Source organism: Lacerta agilis, chromosome 7 (assembly GCF_009819535.1).
Source record: "Lacerta agilis isolate rLacAgi1 chromosome 7, rLacAgi1.pri, whole genome shotgun sequence".
Classification (NCBI taxonomy): domain Eukaryota; kingdom Metazoa; phylum Chordata; class Lepidosauria; order Squamata; family Lacertidae; genus Lacerta; species Lacerta agilis.
Genome location: NC_046318.1, coordinates 25,892,484 through 25,905,729, shown reverse-complemented (window position 1 = coordinate 25,905,729; position 13,246 = coordinate 25,892,484). Strand labels below are relative to the sequence as shown.

Sequence of the window (13,246 nt, the reverse complement as noted above, 5' to 3'; positions counted from 1 at the left end):
CTGTTCTGTGCTCACCTCTTCCAATCAGGATGCAGGGTCAGGAGGACATGTATAAAGGTAAAAGGGTATTGGGAAATGATTTATAATGAATTGAAAAAAAATGTTTAAAATTACCTCCCCCCAAAAAAAAAAAACTAGAGTTCTTTTGTTGGGGATAACCCAGACTAAAATTCCCAGGTGTCAGAAAAGGTAATTTATGTATGCAACAACTGCGGCCCATGTTTTGTTAGCCCCAAAACGAAAAGTGGGCGAAGTCCCAACTAAAGAGGATTGGCAAATAAAGTTGACAGAATATGCACAACCTGCAGATTTAACATATAGATTAAGAGAGCAAGAAGAACAAACGTTTAAAGAAGATTGGAAAACATTTATTGAATATCTGGAAAATAACTGTATACAGCTGAAAACGCTGGGAGTATTAAGATAAATTCAACAGAATAAATAATTTTTGATGGATGTAAAAGTGGGAAATTGATTTGAATGGTTATAGTAAAATATCCAGGGATGCATATGATATGTAAAATGAACCACGGGAAGAGGAGAAGGGTTATTTTAAGGTTTGTAAAATGTTTATTTGAAATTGTAAAACAGAAAATTTAATAAAAAAATTTACATAATGAAAAAAGAAAAAAAAAGGATGCAGTGTCAGGAGAGTGATTCACACAGGGAACATGGGATGGGCTTCTCAGAAGAATGTCAAAGCTATCTTCTATTTTAAATCTCAGAGGTTTGGTGGGAGCACTGCCTTTACATCAACCCTGGTTGGCAGACCAGACTAATTACCCCAGTTTGTGGTGGTGGACTCCACTGAAGCAGAGCAAGCCTGTGTGTAAGAGAGTGAGTGTGACTTGGAGAATCCATATGTTGCTGGACTTCAACTCCTATCACGCCCGGCCAGGGATGATGGGAATTGTAGTCCAACAAGACATCTATGATTCTTCAATTTACATGTTTTAAAGGTAAAGGGACCCCTGACCATTAGGTCCAGTCGCGAAAGACTCTGGGGTTGCAGCGCTCATCTCGCTTTACTGGCTGAGGGAGCCGGAGTACAGCTTCTGGGTCATGTGGCCAGCATGACTAAGCCGCTTCTGGCGAACCAGAGCAGCGCAGGGAAACACCGTTTACCTTCCCGCTGGAGCGGTACCTATTTATCTACTTGCACTTTGAAGTCGCAGGGATTCCAACCGCCGACCTTCTGATCGGCAAGCCTTAGGAGGCTCTGTGGTTCAGACCATAGCGCCACCCGCGTCTGTGTTGTAGACACAGGAACAATAATTTCACATTCTGTTGCAAAGGTGAGAGGGTGAGAACATTTCAGCACTGTGTGGGTTCTTTCGAAGGTGAATATATTTTTTTTTTATTTAAAAGCGGTTAGTTACATTCAGACAAACACCACGAAAGTTGCAAATAAAGAGAGAGAATCTCATAGGAACAACAGAAGCAGCAGATAACAGACGAACCCTTTTTTGTCCTAAATGCCGATTTCACGAAGGGCCAGTGGGAGTTCGTGAGAAGTTCCTTAGTGAATCCTGTGTCGGACCTCACTTGGGCTCCAATCTCTTATATGTGAGACATGGGTGTAGCCAGGACTTTTCGGGGGGGGGGGTGCAACAGGACTTTTCTGGGGGGGGAGAACCGATGTGATTGGTCAGTCAGTTAGTTAAGTATATGTATTGTTTCACTTGATTAAGGGGGGGGCGGCTGCCGCAGCTCCCCCCTCCCCAGCTACGCCCAGGATGCGAGACCAGTTTACAAGAAGAACGTTCTGCTCCTTTCCCACGTTTAACTCCGGGCGGGAGCGACGCGTGTTACACGTAGATTTCATTCAGAAGGCGGCGCGTAGGGGGCGTTGCCCTCCTCCGCAGCGTGTCTGGCTCTCTAGCCAATAGCGGGAAACTATGCAAATGAGCGCCGCGGTTAGCCAGCGAGCTAGCAAAGCTGCGAGCTCAGAGTCGCTGGCGAAACGCAGCTCAGCAGTAGCGTCGCGGCGGCCGGAGCTGGCAAGGCGGCTGTTTTCGTTTTCGATTGCAAGCGGCGGTCAATGGAGTATAAAACCCGCCAGGGCTCGAGGTGGTGGGACTGACTTGTCCAAAAGGGAGCGCCTCTTCCACTCCCTGCCCCAGGCCTGCGAGAATGAAGTACAAGGTAAGAAGATGGCTTGTTCGCCCCCCCCCTTTTTCGTGCGTGGGGAAGGAAACGCGCGTGGGACTGCAAAAGTTGTGCATGTACTTTTCCTGCTGCTACCGAGGATGTATTGGCAGAGCGGGGAATGACGCGAGCCTGACCCGCCTCGGTGCCTGGATTCAGGGTCGAGCCAAAGTTAAAGATCTGTCGGGAAACTTTTCCAAATTTCTCCAGCGGTGTCTTAGTTGTGTTCAGTAGGTCTCTTGAATTTAAAAGCAAAAACAAAAAGTCGAGTGAGTGACTGCGTTTAGTCCTTGCTAGCAGCCAGTTTTTATTTTGTATTTTGGAGGGGAGAGTTTTGTTGCTGTTTGAAAACTTCTAACCACCCTCAACTATGCCTCTGACAAGCTCGATCTTTTCTCATCCGCTGTTGATCTGCAAGACGTTGACGCTGTCTCTCCCTCTAGCTCCTTACTTGTACAGCAGCCTCGCTCGCTTACTCCGGAGTAAGGCTGCACTTTCAGGGAGAAAGGCCGAAACAGTAGCGCAGCCCTATACATATGTATACTCGGAAGTAAGACCCACTGAGTTAAGTGGGCCCACTCCCAGGTGAGTATAGGACTGCAGCCTCAAAGTTAATATTTCACAGTAACTGAGACACTTGAGATTTTATTACCTCCTTTCGAAGCTCTTCAAATCCCTTTTGGATAAAAATATGTGTGGGTACCTTTTTGGGGTGTTTGTGTGTGTGTGTGTGTGTGTGTGTGTGAAACAATGGGTTAAAAGAAAACTGTTGTGGAGCAATTTAAATCTTTGCCAGCAGAGATATCATTGAATAATAGATAACTGAGAGGAGGATGTCGTTTACAGTCAGTGATAAAAATAATTTCTTCTTTCCTTCAGAAATCAAGATGAGATCAGGATTATGTTGGCTGGACAGAAAATATTTAGATGTCAGCAAAGGGTTTAGCTGTTGACTGGGGCTTGGATTTCTCCTCATTTTGCATGCAAATCTATGCAGGAGATCTGAAAAGATTTCCTTCCATCACCTAATGGAATAGCTTTGATAAAGTATAAAACATCTCAGTTCCTGTTAAAGAACCAGTTTTAAAAAACTTAGTGCAGTGGACCCATGAGATCTGGGTTCAAGTTCCTCCTACTCAACCATTCACCACAATGGCTGCCTGTGGGTTAGTCCCTGTATGTCTGCCTAGTTGTGAGGATAAGAAGGGACCGTCCCCATGTTGTTCACCAGCTTGGGACACTTTGAAGGATGAGTGCTTTAAAAAATGGGGCAAACAGAGTTAGATGAAATATAAAATTCTAGACCTGTACTTTTAGCAAGAGGGCTCACACGTTGATTTAATGTGATTCCTGCTGCAGAGATGTTACCCTAATATTAATACAAAAAAGTGTAGCCAGAATCTTACACATTTCAGTCACTTGGAATGAATAGTTGTCTTGCTTTCCCCCTCTTTCCAGTTTGCTTAGTTTATAGAGTTCATTCTAGTTGTGTTAAAAACAAATATTCAGGCTGTGATCCTCTGTGCATGCTTACAAGGGAGTAAAGACTACTGAACTCAGTAGGACTTTACTTGGGAATGTGTGCATTGTACACAATTCTTTAGGTAGCTCTGAGCAACTATCTGGACGAGTATTTGGTAGCAGTGACCCCTGTATTCCTTTGTCTCCCAGGGGTCTAGGAAAACCCTTTCAAGTTAAACTAGGAAAGAGATTGAACTTTGCAGAGCTCTTTCTAAAGGAATTCTGTTTCAGAGCTTTCGCGATTGGTTCCTTGCAGTCAGTCACAGCTCTATAGTGATTAAAAATATGTGTGCTTGGTACAAGAATACCCCGGGGCATCAGATCAGCAAATAGCATCTACTGCAATCTTGTTTTGTTGGACTCGGAGGGTAGGGGGAGGGAGAGGGAAGGAAATGTTGTTCCTCTGCCAAGAAAAAGGAAACCTGTCAAGGTCAACATGAAACCAAAAGAGTGAAGGAAGTTCTTTACCTTCCAAGTCGAAGTTTGTAACTATTTATAATGTTGTGAGTTAATTTGGCCACAAGTGGTGGTCTTATTATATGGCTGTACAATGCATAGCTCCAAGCTAGTCCCAGCCTATGATTATAGCCTCTAGAATGCAAAAATAAATAGAGTAGCAAATAGTCATAATGATAATTCATGCTTGGAGGTACACTAATTCTTAACTGTAATAATATACCGTATTTTCGGCCCATAAGACGCTCTGGACCATAAGACGCACCAATTTTTAAAGGGGAAAAACCAGGGGAAAATATTTTTTCTGGTTTTCCTCCTCTAAAAGGCTGGGAGGGGGAGCGAAGGAGGCAGCAGCGGTGAAGGGACTGGGAGAGGAACATGCTACGGGCCTCCCCGTACATGAACCTTCTCAGAATTTCCCGCATGCCGCAGGGGAATTTAGAGCCAGCTCTCATGAATGATGCGCCCAAGCTTAGGATTGTTATAGAAGATTCAGGTTAAACAGTGAAAGGCTGTGACAGAAGATCTTGAAAGGCAACTAAAAACTTTCATGAATTTGGGACAGTGCTGACAGCAGTTCTTTTCCTGAGAGATGTCTCACAGTGCTAGCCCCAGGATTTGCTTGTTCTCTTTTTCTTTGGAACCAGACCCAGGGCTGGTGGCAGCACCTGGCATAGGTGGGCAGCTGACATTGGCTGCCTACTTTCACTGTTGTTTTTTTTTAATGGCCTGCCACTCTGAGCAGTGTCACATGGTTGAATCTGGCCACCATTTTCATTTCCCACAGTGCCCCTGACCTAGGATGATAAATTTAAAGGGTGTTTAGGCCTAGCTTTGCTTGAAGCACTGCCTGGCACTGCTAGGAAAGCTTTCCAAGGTTCACAAACGGAGGAATGGGTCTGCCAGAGGCCCCTGAAACCCAGATCAGACCTGGATCAACACCCAGGAAAGTGAGCAGGTGGAATTGTGAACTTGGAGTCTTGGAGAGGGCAAATGAGTAGGTAGCAGGTTCTGGTGGTCAGCAGTAGAACCTCTGTTGAGGTATGAATCTGGGCAGGTAGAAGATAGTACCAACTCTGGGGGGAAAGGAAGGGGCTTACAAATATTGGATCCAAGTAATTTTGGAAGAAATGTTTGGCTATTCTTTGTGGCTGCCAACAATCCTGCCGTTTCCTCAATTCCTATTGCATGGATGGAAGATGCAGGGAGCAAGGATCTTTGACTTAGTGCTACTCTTTGAAAGCTCTCAGGATCTCAACTAACCTCAGTTCAGAAATACACCCACTTATAAACAGTGTTTTGAAAAGAAATGTGAGGCCAATGTACCTTCCCAACTATTGGGATCAAGGAACATTTTGCTGTTGGCTTCAACTGGGTATGGAATACTCTGCCTTAATTGCACAGTAATCCCTTTGGGGTTATAAAATCACCTTGACATTTCTGGTTATCCCTTTTTTATCCTTCCCGCACTGCCAAAAGCGATGATCCTATTTCATATATAGATGCAGTCTCCTTCTAAACACTGAGTGCATATGAAATGAGTACGGTAATTTAATTCAGATGACTGACTGACTGACTGAATAGCCATACAGTACTATGTAATGCTCTTAGATGGAGCACGACAGACAAAAGAAAAGTGCCAGCGAGCAGGCAAACCATAAAATCAGAAGATTTTTGGCCGCTATAAAACCTTCCTGGTAAACTAGTTTGTTTACATTTCTTAGGGAGTATGAAGTATTTATTTAAACAGTTTACCCAAGGCTAACATTCTTAAGCTGAAGTCCACAAATCATTTACCCTGGAGTAATTCTATAGATTTCACTAATACTACTACAAATTTAAAACCGTTTATCAAAGTTGATATAACTTGAAAAACAACTTCTATTGCCTCTCTTAAAAGCAAGGCAACCAGCCAGCATCTAATATATTGCTTTTTTATGTCCTGTCTTTCCCCCCCTTTTGTTTGCACAACAAAATCAATACCCCTTGTGGTTTAATGGATAGAGAATTGGTTTGGCTACAAGACTTCAAAGTCGTGCTCAGGTTGGTCTGGATCAAATTGCTGGCCATCAAAGTCTTGCCACCAATCACTTTCCTCAAATTCATTCTGAATGGCAAAATCTGGACACTTCTCTGAAGCATACATTTTACAACTTGCAAGAATACACATGTTCCAACAATTTCCCTATGTCTTTTTTAATGTCCTGGAGTTGTAATCCTAGAGTTTACACTGTTGTGTGACATAAATGCCTACTATTTTAATAAACAACTGTTGTTTTCCTAATAACAAAGCTTTGATTTGGCTGCTACTTAAAAATGGACACTTGATAAGATGGATAGTTGGCCTGAGCATGTTACAAAGATTCACCTGTTGGGCAATAAACTGAGTATATTATGCTTTCCAACAAAATCTTGAAACATCATTGATACACAGCAGTATTAATCTCCCCACTCCCATACATTGCACTTCGTGTATAATCTAGTACACATTTGAATACTTGTAATGTGGGGGTGGGGAATCCTTTTCAGCCAAAGGGCCACATTCTCTTCTAGGCAACTTTCCAGGGGCCGCATGCCGATGGTGGGTGTTGCCAGAGGCAAAAGTGGATGGAAAAATTTAAATTGTATTTAAAAGAACATTGTAAGATTTAAAGTTAGATTTTTTCTTTTGAAAAAAGGATAGGCTGTAGAATTAAAGATGAGTTAAATGATTTGGTTTTAGGAATAAGTTAAGATGTAGAGGTAGAAATTGATATATTGATATAGCATTGAGTAAGAGATAAGAGATGATAAAAGAATTGTTGTTGTTAAAAGAAGGATAGAATTAGTTTAAATGGGAAGTTACTTTACATATTTGCAAGGGACGCAGAAGGAGGAGACAGGAGGAAGTCCTATTAAGATGTGAGAAAAATACAGGTTGTTAAAGATAATGAGATTTTTGTAGTTTTTTGTATTTTTTCTTTTTTATGTAGTTTGTTTTAATTGTTTTTGTTGTTTTTATATGTTTTGTTTAAAAAATAGTTTAATAAATATTATTAAAAAACAAAAAAACAAAAGTGGATGGAAGAGCAAGTGTAAATTTTACCTCTGTGCAGTAGGGTAGTTTTAATCAATCAATCAATCAATCAATTTTACATCCTGCCCTTCTTCCCAAAGGAGCTCAGTGTGTACACACACACACACACACACACACACCCTCTGTATTGTCTATCCATACAAGAAGGAGGCATGATCAGAGTTCTAGGACATAATCCAACCAAATTTGGAGAGTATTCTAGGGCCAGGTAGAGAGGCCTGGAAAGATGCAATTCACCTTCAGGCCTGAGAGTCTCCACCCATCCTGTAAGGCATAATAAGAGTTGGGAACAGCAACTGAGGTTTCCCGGGGGCAATTTTCCTAGTTGCACCATTGGAGAATAAACTTCCAGGTTTGCACTGTAGAGAACCACCTGCCACGTTTGAGCTTCATTCCCAAGAGCATTCCATCCCATTAAAATAACGAGAGCTAGCTGTCTTACTTCTGTCACGGCAACAAAGGGTCTTTGCTGTAGCACCTCAGAGGCCATCACATTGGTTAAGGCCCAAGTTGTCAGAAGCATTGGAAATATATCTGTGCATTTCTCCAAGCCTTTCCCCCATGCCCCTTTGTGTGCCAAAGTCTGATGTGCATAGACCTTGGCAAATAAGTCCTCCCTGCCCTATAATTTTTTCTGATGGGAGTGACTTGTGGGCAGAGGTCCAAGGCAGAAAATTGTAACTTGGGAAGTGGCTCTGAGCTCTGCATTCCGAGAAACAGAGGCAGCCACCAGGACGGGCAGTCGCCAGAAAGTGTCTGGCCAGAGGAGAAACAAATGAAAGGCAGCAGAGCCTGAGCTTCAATGGCCTGAGCTTCAAACTGGCTGAGGAGAAATGCCTTTATGGGTGTGGTCCCCCACATCCCTGACCACAGCTGCTTCTCAGCTTAAACAAAATGGCCTTAACAACAAATTTCCCACGGGTGTCTATATGCCATTTTAGAAAGATGCCACAATAGAACAACTCTTCTGTTGCCTTAGAGATGCTGGCACAGCTCTACTGGCAGTGGCGCGTAACCCATGGGTGTAGCCAGGATTTTTGTTGGGGATGGAAGACCAAAAGGGGGGGGGATCCTCAGTTAGCTATGTATTTTTATTGACTTGGGGGGGACAGCTGCCCCTCCCTTCCCCCCTTGGCCACAACCATGGCATAGCCTATGGTAAAGTAATCAGAGAGCACATATAATCTTGCATCCAGAGATGCTTGGAGGGATGTGGTCCATCTTGTGAGGAAGAGTTGGAGAAGCTGCGTAGATTGTAATCTGGAGAAGAGAAGGTTAAGGAGAGACATGGTGACCATCTAATATCTGAAGGGCTATCATGCAGAAGATGAAGCAGGCTTGCTTCCCCTTGTGGCAGAGGGCAGGACTGAATCCAGCGGGTGGGCGATGGCAAGGAAGCGGATTTCAGCTAAATATTAGGAGGAACTGATAGTAAGAGTTGCTCAGAAGTGGGACAAATGGCCTTGCGAGGTGGTGAGCTCTCCTTCGCCAGAGGATGGCTGTCTCTCAGGGATGCTCTAATTCGGGGGGGGGGGGGAGCCTCATGCCAGGGAGGCAAATGTGGCCCCTGAGACATCTCTTTCTGGCCCTTGGAATGTTCTCCAGGGCATCCCCCTCTCCCCAGGCTACTCCCTTCACTGGCACTGCTTCAAACCTCAAGGCTTTTTGTGTCTACCTGGAACACATCCTTGAACTCTGATAAGGTCTCTTAGAGACTAGCCTACTGTTCAAAGGTAAAATTCACATGTGTTGCTCCGCCTCCCTTTGCCTCTGGCAAACATGGTTCAACTGGTTGCCTGGAACAGAATGAGGACCTTGGACTGGAAATGATTTCTCCTCCCTTGCTGTGGTTGCACATTCTTGTATGGAGTAGGGAGACTGGGCTAGATGACCTGTAAGGTTCTTTTCCAACTCTAAAATTCCACGATCGTATTGAAACAGATTTCAGTCTGCCAAGCTGTAGGCATGAAATTGGATAGAAATGACTAATAGCAGCGAGTAATTGCAGGTATATTTCTTTTAAATGAAATAATATATCACTGCACATCTTTCAGTTAAGAAATAGGTGAATGAGTCTCTCTTTTTTTTAATGCCCCATTAGAGAAGGGGGAGGGATTAGCATTTGTTTAAAAGGTGATTTGTAGATAACAAATTGGGATTTTGAAAAGACTTCAAATCACCAGTGTTTTAAATAGCCCTGTTGCTGTAATTAACACCCGCCTGTTACAAGCCCTCTCCCCACCCCTGTTCATTGCCAGTGTACTATGAACATACCTTAAGGTCAAAGCAGAAGAGGACTTTATAGAATGAATGGATTTACAACTAAGGACCTAAGCACTGTGATTTTTAGGAAGCGCAGGGTATTCACTTCAAGGAGGAGTTCTTAAACTGTGCCCTACCAAGCCTCTCTAAGGTCTGGTCTGCGTGTTATGCTGAGCCAGGGTGTGGTCCACAGTGATCTTGCAAACATGGTTCTCCCAAGGAGGACATGGCACTCACTGTGTTCCCCGCTGGAGCTTTTTAGGTTCATGCAGGGCCAACAGCTAATCCACAGTTTGGCTTAGCATGTCATCCAAACCCAGGATAGTGCTGAAAGTGCTTCCTTCTTGACTATGATGGGCAGCCATAGGACAAACTGTGGGCCTGCAGCATCTTCCAAGAGAGAAAGGGACAACTACAAAAGGTTTTGTGTGCAGTCGCTGGCATCTCTAGGAAATCTTGCTCTGTGAAGCCCTGGAGAGTCAGTGCTGGTCAGTGTAGACCCAGAGTGAGGAGCTGAATGCCTGGGGGCCAAACACTACCATCCAAGCCTCTCTGCTGGTCTTCAAAACTCTACCAGCCCTAATTTGTATTCTTCTCCAGTATCCCTGGACTCTGATAACACCTCTTGTTGACTTGGATGGAGGACAGAGAGGGGCGTGTGAATGCGTGTAGAAACCAGCCTACTGTTTAAGAAGCCTTTTCCTAGCCCTTCCACCTCTGCTTAGCTGGAGGTGTCAAGGAGTGAACCTGGGGGTCTATACTTTATGCATGTGCGGTACAAGCTCTGTTGCAATACTCCAACCTTTCAACCTAAAGACCCTCAATTTTCAGCAGCCCTCCTTACAACAACAACAACAACGATGTCACTTGAGCTATCTCTTCTTGATTCACCAGTTGCAGGGCAGAAGTGGCGAAATGTGCATGGATCCACTGATGATCCTGCATACCTTTTTACAGCCCTGTATAAGTGAACTTGGCACGCCTACCTAGAGTTAACTTGGGTTTGCTAGCTAGCTGATCATCTGAAGCAAACCTAGGGAAATGGCGGGTAGTTCACAATATGCAAGGCAGGGGTTGGGCATGTGTTGCTGCTGTGGAAAGCTTAAGGTATTGATTATCTATTTTTAGATACTTGGTAGGAAAGGGAGAAACCTGAGCAAATTGGTCTGTGAGGCCTTCGATTTGGGCTGCAGCAGAGTCGTAAATACAACGTCGACATGCCAAGGCAAACACAACAGTATCACTGGGAAGGATTACTGTATTTCTAACCATAAGTGCTTACTGTCTGTAACCAAGGCAATGAAAGACCTGGAGCATTAAGCTATGTAAAAAAAAAAGGGTGGTGGTGGTATGTACTTTGCTGACCCAAACCCCACGTTTGTGTTTATTCCTGACATTCCCCTCTGAATGTCAAAGTGTGGTAAATGAGATCAGTAAAATCTCAATACTAATAAAAGAGATTCCTCTGACTTCACAAGGCATGGGTAACTAGCAGCCTTTAGGCAGCTATAGTCACCCGATACTTTAAAGGCTGTACATATTATTTTGCATCAGCACTGACTCAAAGAGAGGAAAGATAATTAATGACACTCTTGGTCACTGTTTGTAGTCTGTTGTAAATACAGCACGCTACCCGTCTCCTGTTACAGTCTTGCATCCTGATGAAGTGGATGCAAGACGAATGCACTGCATGTTATGGAAAGTCTATTTTAGCATGAGTGAAGAGAACAAATGCAAACGAAAAAGAGATTCTGTGGGACATTTTAAATTAGAATTTCAGGACATCCTCGTTCATCTGGATGCCCTGGAGAACAATGAAGGGGAGCTTTAAAAAAGGAGCTATTATTTTCATGAGGGTTACATGAGGAACTGTCTGCACTTTCAACTACACTATTAATGAATTGTTTTTGTTTGAGACGTTCATTTTTTATTTTACATTAAGGCTGGCATCGTGTACATACTTACCTAGGAGTAAGTCTCACTGAACTCAGGAGGACTTCCTTCTGCGTAGGCATGTCTAGAAGTGCACTGCCTGAACCAAAAATTACCACTCCATAGCAACTATAGTTCTGCGGATTTTGGCTGCACGTTTTGAAAATGTTCATTGCTTCCATTCTTTTGGATTATCAGCTGGCATTATAGTGGAAACCGCCTTTTCTAGTGAGAGTTTTGCTATTTATTTAAGCAGATCTGTTTGATTCATTTCACTCCCAAGGATCTCAGAGAGCAGCTGTACTTTAGCCTCACAATAAAGCAATCACATGAGGCAAATTGGGTAAGAAAGTGATAGGGATTTGCCTTGTCTTCAGAGAGCCTCCTTTCAGAGCAAAGATCTGAATTTCGTTCTCCCACACCCAAGCTGGACACTCTAAAGATATCTGCATTAATCAGTGTTTCAGACAGAAGGCAACAGTTGGCATCATCTATATAGCCCTTGAAATGTTTCTTGGCTAGAATTCTCATCATCCCTGACCATTGACCATCTGGCTGGGGCTGATGGGGTTGGAGTCTGGAGGTCCACACAGGTTCTTCTCCCCTTATCTAGCATGACTTTCTGCACAATCCAAGCTTTGCAAACCCACACCGCCTTGTGTAATCTTGTAACAAGTGTTGGCTGTTACATTTTCATAATTGTGCTAAGAACGGGCATATAAACTGACCCAGAACAGGATAGAATTTGCTACCCAGAAGGACAGTGTTGGTGGCCACAGAGCCAATGGTGTTTTGCAGAGAATTGTGTTGGTTGCCATCTTAAGACAGTGATGCTAACTAAGTGTGCCGTCATGCTAGCTGTTCAGTGACCATGTTTATCTGTCCATGAAACTGGATACACTGTATGCACTGTATGTGTGGGAACTTTTAAGAACTAAGCAGAACCAGAGTCTCATAATTCTTTGTTCTGAGTCATTTTTTAAATCCAGCTAAGTGGGACACGGGTGGCGCTGTGGGTTAAACCACAAAGCCTAGGGCTTGCTGATCAGAAGGTCGGTGGTTTGAATCCCCACGACGGGGTGCAAAGTGCAAGTAGATAAATAGGCACCGCTCTGGCGGGAAGGTAAACGCCATTTCCGTGCGCTGCTCTGGATTGCCAGAAGTGGCTTTGTCATGCTGGCCACATGCCCTGGAAGCTGTACGCCGGCTCCCTCGGCCAGTAAAGCAAGATGAGTGCCACAACCCCAGAGTCGTCTGCGACTGGACCTAATGGTCAGGGGCCCCTTTACCTTTACCTTAAGTGGGAATGGGAATCTGTTGCTGAATCACAGAATAGCTAGAATTCAGCAATATGTATTGCTCCTTCTGTTAGTCCACTAGATTTCCCATGTACAGCTAAACACGCTCAGCGAGAGAATTGGAGTGAGTTTGTGCATACCTAGGAGACCCCTGAGAAATGCAAGAAAATCTTGGTTTCTTGGGAAGGAAAATTCCCCAAGGTCTCGAAAAACTTGTACGGACCAAGAGTTGTATTTGTGTGCAGAATTGTTGCTGTCGCTGAATGTTGGCAGAAGAGAGCCCTACAGAGTCACTTGGGTTTCCTCATAAAGGGAGAAAGGGTTAGGTATTTGCACCTCTGAGCCCAATTCTCTTACAGGATTCAAACAAGGTATTTCATGGCTCGAGCAGGGAAGCTTCAATGGCTGTTGGTGGAGCTGACTCCATGCAGCCAGGTTCCCCAACCCAAGGAAGGAGACCACTGTTCAAAAATATGTGTTTGCATTACTTGCTGGATCAGTTGTGCAGATGCTCATTCATATACACATCTGTGTTCAGGGGCCACATATCTGG

The 13,246-nt window shown here is 44.0% G+C and overlaps 1 protein-coding gene across 1 annotated transcript in view; it reads left to right on the top strand.

The window, feature by feature from the left end:
• Positions 1 to 1,951: 1,951 nt before the first annotated feature.
• NEDD9 (neural precursor cell expressed, developmentally down-regulated 9) overlaps positions 1,952 to 13,246 on the top strand; it is a 58,508-nt gene continuing 47,213 nt past the window's right edge. The window contains exon 1 of the mRNA XM_033154561.1: positions 1,952 to 2,145. Within this exon, the coding sequence (XP_033010452.1) occupies positions 2,134 to 2,145 (12 nt within the window). The 5' untranslated portion in view covers positions 1,952 to 2,133. The remainder of the gene's footprint in view (positions 2,146 to 13,246) is intronic.